The sequence below is a fragment of the Stegodyphus dumicola genome, chromosome X1 (genome assembly GCF_044657685.1).
Source record: "Stegodyphus dumicola isolate Sdum_Otavi_A_Nest chromosome X1, ASM4465768v1".
Taxonomy (NCBI): Eukaryota; Metazoa; Arthropoda; class Arachnida; order Araneae; family Eresidae; genus Stegodyphus; species Stegodyphus dumicola.
The window spans coordinates 29,747,859-29,763,071 of record NC_140780.1 but is presented as its reverse complement, the minus strand read 5'-3'; the positions used below and the strand labels follow the sequence as shown (position 1 = coordinate 29,763,071).

Genomic DNA, 15,213 nt, shown 5'->3' with positions numbered 1-15,213 from the left:
ATACATAATTAGTCCTAGTACACAAACAAACACAGATAACAAGACTGAAAATATGTATTTAATACACAGCAAGACAGTTAAAAGTTTTATGCTCAGTATTACTTAAGCAGCTATATTAAAAAGAAACTACTCATCATTAATCGGAATTCAAGCTTGTAGTGTCATTTCATCAATCTAAATCAAAATTAACATTGTAATAAAATAATTATATTATTATATAATTAAATCATTCCTATATATAAACTTTATTTTAAATTAAATATGTTTATGCATTAGATATATTCTGCTTTAAGAAAATTATATTCTCTCTCTCCCAAAGAAATTTAGAACCTATTTTACACTAAAACCCCATAAAGTTAAATTCAATACCAATAAATTTATAAATATACAAAATACGAATTAAAGAAATGTGAAATTGAAACCTAAAAATTATAAAAACTTGAAATACCAAACCCATAATATACCAAAGCTATCCTAAAAGACTATCACTGAATGCATTTAAGGAGGGGGGATGATCAACCTCAAATTATTCTAATTCATTCATTAATTGACCCTCAAGAAAAGCTGATAATAATGCCAAAAATTGGAAATTTTGAAATTAAATATCTTGTTCAGTTTTTCATACACAGTTCAAACTTTTTTTAATACATATAATGACTATAACAGTTTCTTAAACATAAGTATAGGGACTGCAGAAACATATAAAAAGTTAAATTTCATATTTTAAGCAAAACTAATTTCTGAAATCTAAAAATACATAAATATGAAGCTGTGCTTCATTTAAAATATCTTTCTAAGTGCCTATCTATGACCACTAGATGCAAAAATAAAGGCCAGATAAGGACTTTTGTGAACACGGTATATATATGTATGTGTGTGTGTGTGTGTGTGTGTGTGTGAACACGGTATTTACATTCAAGTTCTAAGGATCTTAAGTTTTACTAACGTTTATTTTATTTTAAATCTTTACTATCACTTCTTATTTTCTACTTCCGGCCAGAATTATAAGCGTGAAGGAGTTTATGCAAAGTTGTCTGGCGAACGCCAAGTATTTAAGTGTGGCCTTTTTGCCAAGCAGAAGAGAGGAAGCAGTGAGTTCGAAGCAGGCCGCTTACCTTAGAAGTTACGCAGTTGCTATTTGCCTTCCAGGCCAGAGGTTTTAATCCTCTTGATAAATTAAACGTATTGTAGTGTTCACAGTCTCTGTGCTACATACGCTTCCTGTTATTATAAGGCCAATCTTATTCTAAAGTTAAATTAGAGTTTAGTTTTATTTTGATATCTTTTACGTTAGACCCCGAGTGGAGGGTCATTGTATTCCGAAGTACGGAAGTCATTGTATATAAAGAAAAATAAAGGGTTTTGTATACCCTTCGTCTGTATCCTGTCTACTTACTACAATTAGTGAACATAGCTTTAGTAAGCTCTCTGTTCTAGTCAGGTCATTGTATGTTTCCGAAGAAGGTAAGAAGAAACATTGAACCTGATAGTGGCGCCCGACGAAGAATAACCATGGCCGAGTTTCAGGAAGAACCTGTGCTGCCTGCAGAAACGGCTCAGAATCCAGAAATGCCAGCTGCCGCCCTGGAAGGATTTGGGTACATCGTCCAGACCATGCGCGCTTCGATGAAACCAGAAGCAACGTTTAATGGAAACTCACAGGTAACCAGTTTTTTGGAAAAATTGGATGACCACTTCATGCTCTACCCCGTGCACGAGTTTCAAAAAGTTACCTTAGCTACCAGCGCTTTGAGGGGCCAAGCGATTAACTGGTTCAAATGTATCGGCAGAAGTCTCTTGGGTCAAGCAGGAAGTCCCACCTATACTTACGAAAATTTCAAGACTGCCCTACTAAAAGCCTTCCCTGTTGTAAGGGATTGTGCGAAATTAGAAACAGAACTTTTCAGTATATATCAACAAAGAATGGAAAACCTCTCGAGCTTTATTTTAAGAAAAATTCACGTTTTCAAGCTCTTGTATGGAAACCGTCCGGATTCTGAAATAATTCAAGTGATTTTGCCGAGGTTACTACCCCAAGTGCAAGACTTTATTGAATTACGAAATCCGACTACACTGGAAAAGTTATTTGAGCTAGCAATGCAGTTTGAAAGTAGAAGAACGGCGGACGTCGAAAGAAGACGCCAATATCAACAGCGAAACCAATTTGGTACGCCAAGACTACAGCAAACTCAAGCACATGGCTACGGAGAAAAAGCGAATCAGTGGGCAAGGAAACCCGAGCATTCAAAAACAGCCGGCGAACGTCAACAGTTCAATAGCAACCCAGGAAAAAAGTCTCAAGGCCAGTGGAGAAAGAAGGAAAGCACCGAAAGGAAAAATAATTTAAACTAAAACGGATTTCTGCTGATGAGAGGGTGCGGAAATCCGAAGGCCACGAAAACCCCTCTTCCTACAAGTTAAATACAGTAATGGTGAAAAATTTAACTCTTCCGAAGATTGAAGTCTTGGTAAATAATATCCCGGCCACCGCACTCCTGGATACCGGCGCGCAGTGTTCCTGTGTGGCAGAAGTCTTTTTTAGAAAGTATTTTCGCAAATACCGCATATATAATGCGGATAATACAACAGTATTAGCGGCGCAAGGAGAACAATGTAAGTGCGTAGGTAAAGTACCTTTGTACATCCGTATCAAGGACGAACAAGTAAAGGTGATGTTTTTTATAGTAAAGAATTTGCAAGCAAATTTAATCCTAGGAATAGACTTTCTTTCAGACGCACAAGCTACACTGGATTTTAATGCAGCGTCCCTTAAGCTGACGATGAAACCAGTGCGTGTAGAAAAGGTTGAACCGCCAAGGTTAAATCTTGACCACCTGCCTAATGACGAGCAAGATAGAATCCGACAAGTGGTAAGTGAATTTGCTTCCTTATTTAGTGATATTCCAGGATTTACTCAGGTTACTAACCATAGTATTGACACCGGAGATGCATTGCCGGTTCGTCAAAAACCATACCGGTATGATAAGAATAAGGAAAAAATTATAGAATGGCATATTACCGATATGCTACGTAAAAAGATCATAACGCCTATCTCAAGTAGTTATGCTAGTCCGGTGGTTTTATGTAAGAAAAATAATGATTATCCTTTGGAGCATCCAAAAAGGTGGAGATTCGCTATTGATTACCGTAAATTAAATTCCATAACGAAATATCCGGTATATCCGTTACCGATCATAGAAGAAATTTTAAGGAACATAAAATCAACCAAATTTATGACGACTTTAGACTTAACGAATGGTTATTTTCAAATAGGGGTCAGGCCTGAGGACGTGCCTAAGACTGCTTTTATAACCAAGTCTGGCACTTATGCATTTTTGCGAATGCCGTTTGGCCTTTCAGGCGCCCCAGCAACATTTCAGCGATGCATGGACATTGTGTTAAGACCTGTTCTTGGAAAGTCCACATTTATCTATTTAGACGATATCATTATTACTAGTGACAATCTGGACCAACATGTACAGGATTTAAGACAGGTGTTTTCTTTATTAAATGAGGCCGGTCTAAAAGTTAATGTCGAAAAGTGCAAATTTGCAGCCCCTGAATTAAAATATTTAGGTTACAAAATATCGCAAAAAGGGATCGAGACAGATGAATCAAAAATAATCGCTGTACAAAAGTATCCGACTCCAAACACGGCAAAGAAGCTCTCTTCTTTTCTAGGACTTTGTTCATATTATAGGTCCTTTATAAAAGATTTTGCGGCTATCGCTGAGCCATTGTTAAAATTAAAAAGGAAAAAGGCAAGATTCTCGTGGACTGCCGAAGCCAATAGTGCTTTCGAAAAATTAAAACAAGCATTAACGCAAGCCCCTGTGTTGAAATTTCCTGAAAAGGATGAAAATTTAGAAATTTCAGCGGATGCTTCGGATTATGCGGTAGGAGCGGTACTTTCGCAAAATCAGCAGCCCGTGGCATTTTTTAGCCGAACTTTAAATCAAACACAAAGAAACTATTCCGCGACCGAGAGAGAGGCACTTGCAGTTCTGTTAGCAGTGCAAAAGTTCCGAGTCTATTTTGGAAAGGCGCCGATAACAGTATATTCTGATCATGCGGCGGTAACTAGATTGTACTCAGGGAACAATTTATCCCCAAGGTTAATAAGATGGGCACTCAAGCTGCAAGAATATAATCTGGTAATCAAGCATACGCCCGGAAAGGAAAATATCGTAGCAGATGCCCTATCACGAATTAAATTAGACGAACAGGGTAATACCGTAAAAGTTGCAATGCTGACAGCGTGTACAATAAATTCCCGAGAAACTGTAATAACCGAACTGGGTAAGGATCCTGAGTTTGAAAGTATTTATGAGTATTTCAAGGATCCTGAAAATTTTAGCCACCAAGATATTGTGGCGATAAGAAATAGGGCGGCCCATTACGAACTAATAGATGGTCTATTATTCTACACAAAAACTACGAATTCCAACAACGAATTTCGACCTGTTATCCCAGCTAGTCTTAGATTAAATATCCTGCAAGAGCTCCATGACAGCCCTTTAGCTTCTCATGCTGGTATTCGAAAAACTATCCAACGCGTACGCGAGGCGGTCTACTTTCCTGAACTGCAAAAGTTAACAAGGGCGTATGTCCAGTCCTGCCCAACATGTCAAGCCGTTAATTATATTAATTTCCGCCCGGCCGGGTTTCTAAATAGTATTAAATCCGAATTTCCAAATGAAATAATCGGCATCGATTTATTGGGCCCTTTCCCAAAAAGTCAGTTAAATAAAATTCGCTATCTCCTTGTTATGGTTGATCATTTTAGTAAATGGACCGAAATTGTTCCCTTAAAATGAGCCTCCGCGAAATTAGTTACTGATTCTATTTTAAATAAATATATTTTAAAATACGGGGCGCCCCTAAAAGTTATATCGGATAATGGTCCTCAATTTGTAAGTAATATATTTGAAGACATCTGTCAAAAACTGGGCATACGTCATTTAAAAATGGTCCCGTATCGGCCGCAATCAAATATAGCGGAACGGGTCAACAGAAATATAGTGAAAATTATCCGTAGTTATGTTAAAAATTTTCATAAAAGCTGGGATAACTATGTCAATGAATTTGCTTTCGCCCTTAGGACCGCAAAACATGATACAACGGGCAAAACTCCTGCTGAGTTATTTCTAGGCAGAAAGGTTATAACACCGTTAGATAAACTATTTTATGTGCAACAAAGAGCCCCAGAATTTAAAATGGGTGATATAGAAAAACTAATAAAAGAAGCAAAAAAGAATACGGAAGTAGCACAAAGAAAACAGAAGTTATACTATGATCTGAAACGACGGGGAGTAACTTATAAAGTAGGGGATGAAGTTTTAAAAATTAAGCATTCACTTTCTTCAGCACCAGAAGATAAAACTGCCAAATTTTTTCCACGCTTTGAAGGACCATGTTATAGAAAAAATAACTCACACTGTTGTAGTGTTAAAGGCAAGAAATGGTGAAACCTGTTCCGCAAATATGGATCAAATTAAACCCTACTTCGATCGTAATAAAATGAAAATCTTTTCAGATCTTTTGCAGGATCCGGTACGGCAGACACCGCAGGTACAAGTTCCAGAGGTGGGAAAACGACAAGTACAAGGGCAAGCCAATGAGAGACAGAAGCAAGTGAAAAGAAAATTGCCCCGCGGAAAAACTGAAGGTAAAAAGAAAAAGAAGCCGTTCCACCGTCCAGAAAACAGAGTTCACAAACATCCCCAGAATGAAGAAGGGAGAAGGACGACGTATGTGGAAAGGACCGGGAGAAAGGACAGCAACTATAACCCGGCTGTGAAACGGAAGATTGACTCATCCGACAGAACTCTCCGCAGCAAAAGTCGCCGAACTGCGGAAGGGCCATCAGCGGCGGAGGAAAAAGTACAAGAAAAATTTGAACGGCCAACAACGAGGTCCAAGCAGGATCACGACAAAAGTTTCCCGGTTCCACCAAGACCAGCTGCCTTCAAACGGCCAAGACCACAAGCAGAGGACAGAAGGAAGATGTTCAAGGGTGGCCGTAGTGGTGAAAAACGGAAGCTTCCAGAGGAAAGCACTGAAGGGCGAGCCCGTACAAGAAGGAGGATCAACCAAGCTACTATCAGCTATACCTTTAAAGACTGGGCCCAGAAAAGGATGTCTGAATATTACAAAGATAAGTAAAATTTTATGTTACTTTACAAACTTAAGTTAATCTTTCATTCTTACTGCAAGTGGCAGATTTCAAGAAGTTTTACCTCATGCGAGGTCTACCTTTATCGCCAAAAGGGCGAGAAATGAGTTGTGACCGATTTTCTTATTATGTTTTTCAATTACTCGCGCGTAAAACTAAAGTTGATGTATAATAGCGTTGTGTAAAGACTTAAATATTGTAAAAAGTTATTGTATAAATTTTATTTAAAACATTCTAGCAAGAAAGAAGTTTTAGTCTGAAAGACTTTTTGAAATGTAGTATTATTTCAATGTAGAAAGAATTGGCACTTGCTTTGAAAAGAATAGAAGTGAACAATGTACTACTAATGTATGTTTTCAAATGTGTAAAATTAACGGCATGTTGATATGTTCTTGTATACATGTGAACTGTTATTTTGAATGTTAAGAAATACCGTGATATGGTAAAAGTGAAAGTAATGTTAAAAATTTGTTATTCGTGTGACTGTAAAAATTAAATCATGACGAATATATGTTAAAGGTTGAATGATGTAGTTAGGCTCTCTGACGCTACACTTTAGAGTTAGCCACTTTCAGAATAGTACCTCAGGGTCTAGAGTTGAAATCAGGGTGTGTTAAGAGGTCTCGTATGTTGAATTTTAACACGTTAGTGTTTTGATTGTAGGAGGAAGTGTTGAACACATAGACAGAAACACATTCGTGTTTGGTGTTTTTACAACACATGTCAGAGAGCACGGGGAGAGATAATTAAAATAGTCATGAATGAAATAAGAATGTTAAGAAAAGTATATTCTATATGTTATTTGCAATGTCATTCTGTAACATTTCATTAAACTAGTTTTCCTTCCAGATCTCTGGAAGGAACCAGAATTGAATAAAGCTCCTGTTTTGATGCAGTACAGATGAAAAAGAAAAAAGATTGTTGTATATTCCGGGAGCTGCTATTGTAACAAATTTCTTTCTTTTAAAATTTTCTAGTTTCTAGCTAAGTTATGTTTGTAAAAGTTTGGCCTCGCGTTAGTTTCTAGAGCTAAAAGTTTTCAACAAGGTCGTTTTAGACCTCAGTTTCAAACTAATTAACTCTGGCGGGAAGTATGTAAGGATCTTAAGTTTTACTAACGTTTATTTTATTTTAAATCTTTACTATCACTTCTTATTTTCTACTTCCGGCCAGAATTATAAGCGTGAAGGAGTTTATGCAAAGTTCTCTGGCGAACGCCAAGTATTTAAGTGTGGCCTTTTTGCCAAGCAGGAGGAGAGGAAGCCGTGAGTTCGAAGCAGGCCGCTTACCTTAGAAGTTACGCAGTTGCTACTTTGCCTTCCAGGCCAGAGGTTTTAATCCTCTTGATAAATTAAACGTATTGTAGTGTTCACAGTCTCTGTGCTACATATGCTTCCTGTTATTATAAGGCCAATCTTATTCTAAAGTTAAATTAGAGTTTAGTTTTATTTTGATATCTTTTAAGTTAGACCCCGAGTGGAGGGTCATTGTATTCCGAAGATCCCGCATATCCAATATTTATGAGAGAAAACTCTCAAGCTTCAACACTCAATGAAAAGTGTTTCTGGACTCTCTTGGGAGTCACTTTTGAAGTTTCTCAAATTGTGGTCTACAATAGTAATGCAAAGAATCATCTTATATGCAGCTTCTACCTGGGGTACACACATTACCAAGGGTATAATTAAATACCTTAATGCCTTACAACGTTCACATCTTTTGATAATTAGCAATGCTTATCGTACTACTTCAACAGCTGCCCATCAGATTCTAACTGGCCTTCCTCCACTTTCCCCCCTGGTACAGGGAGAAGCAACAATAGCCAATGTACTTCGACTTCAAAAGCCCCAAGAATTATGGAATCATCACTTTCACCCACACGACTATGAATTTCAACAATCTAATGATGTTTGTCATCCAGCATCATTCGATCTTCAATAAAGCATCTTCATTAAAACATCATATCTCTAGAATTCTGATTTTCAAATTTACACAGATGGTTCATAAATGTCTTCAGGAATAGGAAGTGGTCTCTCAATATGCTTATATACTTGGAGCAAATGCCTTTCAATTAAAAATTCAGTTTACCAAGCTGAGTTGATTGCAATATGCAAAGCAGTTCAACTGGCTCTTTCGCTAAATTCAATTCAAAAATTTACAATAAATATTTCAGATTCTGAATCAAGTTTGCAAGCAATAATAAATGTTTTTCAATAAAAATCCGCTAGTTCAAGAAATACAACAACTTTTACTACGCCTTCCTGCTTCCCAATGCCCAAACTTTGTCTGGGTCAAAGCACATCACGGTATCTTATTTAATGAACTAGCGGATCAACAAGCCAACGCGGCAGCTCAAGCAGTAGAATGTCCTATCTATGTTCATCCTCTTCCTTCTTCTTATATTAAAAAATTTTAATGGAAATTTCTTTTGACAAAGCGGCAAGAAGAATGGATTTCTGGTACAACTGGTCGAAGAACATATAAATTTGTTCCTATAGTCTCATTAAAATTACATTCCGTTTCTTCCTTGGTTACCTGGTTTGCCACAGGAATGGCCCTTTCAAGAACTACCTTCATCGCTTTGGATTAAGTTAATTTTTGCGAGTGTGGAAATATTGCCGATACCGATCATATCATTTTTCAATTGTACTCATCATGTGCAAGCTCTTCTTAAAGCTCCATCCAAACAATTTTAGCCACACTGGTTCAAAAATTTAGTAAATTACAAATTAAGCCTCAGCCAACTAGACAAAATAATTTCACACTGCAACTCTTCAATACTTACTGTTTCCCATAGCCAGATGTAGAGTCTATTCTTCTTTTTAATGTTAAGTGTTCATTTTTTAATTCGATAGGATTTTTAAACTGTTTAATTCTATTTTTGTTCAACAATAGCATTGTTCTTTTCAATATTTTTTTTAAATTGTTCTAATTTTCAACATCAGAGTTCTGTAACTTTGCTAGAGATATTAAAGTACACTGCTCAAAAAAAAAAAAAAAAGGGGGGGGACAGTCCTATATCTCCCGATCTACTGGGCCGATTGACAAAATTCAAATTGCGTTCTTCATGTCTCGAAAGCGCGACTTAGGATATATATTATATTTTTATATAGCACTATTCTAACATAGGTATTTTGACACAAAATCGGACATTTTCTGAAATAACATAACAATTTTTTTACCTATTTCGATTCTACGACTCAAATTACGCCTAAATATAAAATTTTGTAAAATTTGGAGCGAAATTTATGGAGAAATTCACAAATTTATGTTGGCACTTTTTTATCAGTTTGCGCGAATAATACTTCACTTGGCGAACTTCTTAATATATGGCAACCTAGTTTCCTTTCCCATGAGAGGAAAAAAAGTCACCATCGTTCCTTTTTTCCAAATAATATTCTTTATATTATATTTTTAATTATAACTTATTATTTTAAGTAATTTTTTCTTTTTCGAATTTCATTTTAATTGTTTAAGTTGCACGTTTTTTTTTTTTTTTTTTTCCCCCCCCCCCGAATAACTGTTTTATTTAAAAATTTCTGTTTACCTATTCGAACTGCGTAAATAAAGGTGCAACGTTTATTTTTTTCAAATAGTTTTCTTTATATATATTTTTCGTCATAGTTATTATTTTAGGTAATTTTTAAATTTTTATACTTTTATTTTAATTGTTTGTGTTGCATTGTCTCTTCAGATAATTGTTTTAAAATTTTCTATTTATTCCTTCGAACTCATTTTAAATATATTTATTAATATCAATTTTCCAGAATTTGATTTTATTTATTTGAACTGCGTTTCTTTCGGAAGAAAACTTTGTAACCCAGACTACGATGAGTTTGAAAACTGCATACTATATTAAAAGAGAAAATACAGTAAAGCACAGTTTTACACGCCTTTCAATGTTCCGTTCAGAAAAGATATATATAAATAAGAGAGATGCATAACCGACATTTTAACTTAGGATGACTTGCATACACTGCTTTAAACAGTTTTATCATTGTGCCCATTGCTTTACACAATTTTATCCTACATTTGGTTTCTTAAAATGTTATTCATATTTTAGTCAAATATTTTATTTTTGAAATCGCAAGAATCAAATATCATAACATTGAAAAGTTTTAAATTTAAAAAATACAAATACTAAATTTTATGAAAAATTTATTTTTCTTCTCTTTTTATATTAAAAAGTATCCAACTTTTCGAAACATTTTGGTATTTCTGAAAACGGCCGAGCGGTAAAGACGCTGATCACTGGTAGTTCGGTCCGAGGTTCGAATCCCGCGAACGGGCTGGTTGCATGGGTGTTTTCGTGGTTTTCCCGATGTGTAATGTGTATACAAGCCAGTTTCCCTTAGAAAGTCCTCCACGAAGGCATCCCTCCCTTTAGACAGATAGCCCTCGTGTGCTTTGCCGTAATTAAATAATCCAATCCAATCCTTAATTAAATATAATTGATTTGTAACTTCTACCAGAACTGACATTAAGAACTGAAGTGCAAATAAATAATATCATGTGCAATCTTGATTAATATAAAATTTAAAATATTTGCGTTCAGACAAAGTTTTTTGAAATATTTGCAATTACTTTATAAGAAGGATTTATTAATAACTGTAATAATTACTTATTATATTACTGATGATTAGGAATCAGTTCTTGACAATTACATTCTAAATTAGAATTTTAAGAATTATTAGAATTTTAAATTAGAATAATGAAAATACGCTACACACAAAAATACATTTTTTGATAAAAAATGAGTTGATTTTTTATGTTTTAAAACTTCTTGAATTCATTTAATAAACATCGTATCCTCGTTGTTAATTGAATTCAGAATGTTGGGTGTCATTTATATAATTATTCTTACTTGTCTACGGAATCTGCTGACTTATCCAGCGATTAAGTAGCTGCAGATCATTTCTACATAACCATTGAACTTCCATTAATTCAGTCTCTAGAGGGTTGCATATTTATATCATAATTTGACTTTTATAAAAATGATTATTCTAAATCTTATGTTTCTATAAAAATATACTGTGCTTTAAAAATATGGATGATAGTACCAGCCGCTCTTTCAGCCACTTCAAAAGCATCAGTTTGTTTAGAAATAAATTGTGCAGTTAATGTCATAAAATTCAAATAAACATCAAACGAAAATTCTCAGTTTTAGACAATTCGATTTAAACGAAGTAAAGTAGCAGACGATAAAACGCCAAAGGTAAAAATTTACTCTTACAAAAATGTACTCTTATTTACAAAAAAAAAAAAAAAAAAAAAAAAAAAAAAAAAAAAAAAAAAGATAGAGAGAAATTAAAAAAAATATTAAAAAATTTATTTAAAAAATAGCTTTTCATATAGTATTAATAAATATTTATAATCATTGAGGGAAAAAATGTCATATAATTAATTCTCCGTAAAATTTTACTTGAAATTTAAGGTTAAAAATAGCTGTGGCAATACAGTGTAACAAAAACCCATAGACCACATTTGGCATTATTATCGCTCAAAAAAAAGATGCCAAATTTCAAAACGCAAAAACATGTAAATTTGTGTATATCTTAGAAAATTTTGAATAAAAAGTCTAATTTTTTGCAGATATGCTTAAAAATATACCTACTTTAAGATGATGGCAAAAATTTTATAGGTTATAATTCAAAATTTTTTTCGAAAAATTTATAAAAATTATTTAAAAAATAAAACACAAAAAATGGGTAAATTTTATTTGGAATGAACCTAAATTTCGAAATGTGAGAGAAAAAATCAAGAAAGTTTAATAAAAAAAGAGATATAAATAAATATTTGCCAAATTCAATTAACATTGAGGAGCTAAAATTTTGAGAGCTAATATTTCAAAAACTACTCGTACGATTTTTACAAAACTTGGTAATCAAAATATGTAGAAAAATTGTTATGTTATTTCAGAAAAAGTCCGATTTTGTGTCAAAATACCTATGTTAGAATAATGCTATATATAAATCTAATATATATCCTAAGTCGCGCTTTCGAGACATGAAGAACGCAATTTGAATTTCGTGAATCGCCCCAGTAGAACGGGAGATATAGCACTGTCCCATTTTTTTTTTTTTTTTGAGCAGTGTACCTTCTCTTTACTTTTAGTTCCTTTATGAAAATTTCGTCAAATTATGTTTATTTACATATTCTGTGCTCTTTGGTTGTGGTGTATATGGTAATTCTTTAAATTCAAAATCTCAAAGTCCAAAATTCCAATAACTGTGCCTAACTTTCATATAAATGCTTTTTATATTTTCCCTTCAAGATGGTTTTCATCCTAAATCATTTTTCTTTTTCTAATCGTACAAAGCACCTAGTGCACAAGGCACACTAGTTTTTATGACAAAAACTTCCGTTTTCTTATGACTATTATTCAATTTAGCACATCTGATTTGTCACCTGGCCCTTGGTTGCAGTGTGCTGATAGTGGTTTCTTTCTTGCACAAGATGGTATTATCCTCTTTGTTGTCCTACAGGACAGCTTAGGTCAGGAGCCGTCTTGTCGGGTAGAGCTGTATATGTTCTGTACCAGCAACAAATTATTATTTCATTTGTGATCTTTATTTTTAATAACAGAAATATGCTTCTTGTATCATCTGTTTATTACATTTTAAATACTTGTTCACTTACAACTACTTCACATAATAATTAATCTTTATAAATAAAGAACGAGAAAGTATTAAAAGAATGCCTCATACCTGTTATAATCATTGCTACTCCAAATACTCAGAGTAGTATCTGCAGATGCCACACATATTCGATTCTTCCCAGCAAAGCATATGAAAGTGATTGTAGATACATGACTTTTAAGCCTCCGAACAACCTATAGAAATTCTAAATTACATTAAATGTACATGATTGTATTTCAAAAGACAGAAACAAGAGTTAGTAATAAATATTTCTTCGAAATTAAAATTATTAATGATAAACTTTCTTAATAAATGGAAGTTTTGATTGCCTCCTTCACGTTTCTCTATCGGTAAGCAAAAATTCAATCTTTCCGCTCAAAGCATGAAGGTCCTGCCTCAAGCACTTTCTTTTACAACCCTTAAATATGAAGTAATTAGCATTCATGTGGTTTCTATCATCCACGCAAGGAACTGTACATTTGCACTTGTAATTGTCCTTATGAAGGGGGCAGCAGCCACATACCATAATATTAAGATTACCAATAGTTTTTTTGGAGATTTGTCAATAAATCACTTTATTATTCATAATGATAATGTAACTTTCCAAAATAAGTAGAAATTGCAGCTAAATCTGATTTGATAACCGAGACCATTTACATCACATCCAAATATAATGAAAAAAAAATGTTGCTCATAATTTAAGCCAGCGTTTCTCAACCTATAATCTATGGACCACAAGTAATTCTCAAAGCACACCTTTGTGGTCCACCTAGTTAAAAAAAAAAGAAAAAAGAAAATTCAAATTAACTTTATATATCACACTACAGGCAAAAATCTCGAAACTTGGAAATAACACTTGGCAATCATGTATCATTTTTGCTCCCAGGATCAAAATTTAACAAACTTTATTTCCAGTTACTTAATTTATGGACTTCCCACTCTATCTTGGCAATAAAAGAGGGATTTAAATTAATGTAAATGTGTTGTTTCTTGCCACTGTTTTGCTGCACATTTGGAGCTGCTTGGCTCAGTGAAAATGGAATATAGTAAACTTTACAATTGTTCTTTAAAAACTACAATTCGGTTTGTTTTTATGTATCTGTCTGAGTAAGGATTTCCTCTGAAAATTCAAATAAAAGCAAAGTACTGAAATCGACTTGATCTATGTGGCAATCTCAGACCCAAGAGATCCAAACACAGAACAGCTATGCAAGAACTGGCATCTATCTCATCTATCTCATTGCTGTGAGTAGCAATATTTATTTAATTTTTAGTTAATAAAGTAAAGACTATACACACTCTAATGTCCCTGAATTATTAAAAACAAATAAAAATGATTTTCTATTAGCTTAATTACTTCATATCAATAAAAATTAAATGAATTTGGATTAATTACATTTTTAAAATTTAAGTATTCTGGAGTAATATATGCTGAAAAATTGCTAAATGAAATATTAAAAAAAAAAAAAAAGGAATACTAAATGCAATGAACATTCACAGTATTTTTCAACAAATCAAATAAGAACAAAATGTTTTCAGCTGTAAAGCACCAGATGATTCTATAAACAATGCTAAAGAAAATTTTAAAACACATTTTTTGTCTTTGATTTAGACACTGCCAAATCATCATTTTATAAAACACAACGTAAATTTTAAACTTTATTCATGCCATAAACAAATTAAAAGGATGGGATTAAAACACATCAAAGATTTACAGTTAAAACTGAATGACAGTAAAAATTTTAACATTCTTGAGATATTAATAATACAGCTTTATTTATATAATTAAAGAAGTTGCACATTCTTCCAAAAGGATATGTCATCTCACAATGTTTCAGACTATACATACAAAAATAAACTAACCTATATGTTTATAAATATTGCCATAGGACTGTGTATTTATTTAATACTGTTTGCATGGTTGCTTGTAAGGAAAGGAGTTTTTCAAAGTTGAAATTAATAGCCTATTCCTGAGATCATCAAAAGAACATCTCATTCATTTGCCAATGATATCAATAAAAAATATTATACTTAAAATATATCTATATACGTGTGTGTGAAAAAAAGAACTTGATTAGAAATATTTAGTAGCTAAAACAAGTGGAACCAAATTGAAATGAAAGGCTGATGCAAGTCCAAAATGTTTTGAAATAATTTTTAAAATGCTTCCTAAGATGATTTTTTTCCATGTACACACAGGTATAACTCACATTCATTATGCTAAATAAAAAGAAATTTCGTAAAATTAATTTCATTTTAAATTAATGATTACTACATTATAATGATAGCACTGAAATACAAACTTCACATCTACCGTATTTAAAGGATTATGTATAATTCTGAGTATGGAAAGCACTCAAACCACCTTTTACATCCACAGTTCAACAGTATGGTGCAGAGATT

At 33.4% G+C, this 15,213-nt stretch overlaps 1 protein-coding gene across 4 annotated transcripts in view; it reads right to left on the bottom strand.

Moving 5' to 3' along the window:
• Positions 1-15,213, bottom strand: part of LOC118199566 (telomerase protein component 1-like) — a 507,852-nt gene that overhangs the window by 152,681 nt on the left and 339,958 nt on the right. For all 4 annotated transcript variants that reach the window (XM_085808431.1, XM_085808432.1, XM_085808434.1 and 1 more), the window contains one exon: positions 12,880-13,004. In XM_085808431.1, coding sequence (XP_085664557.1) covers positions 12,880-13,004 — 125 coding nt within the window. The remainder of the gene's footprint in view (positions 1-12,879; positions 13,005-15,213) is intronic.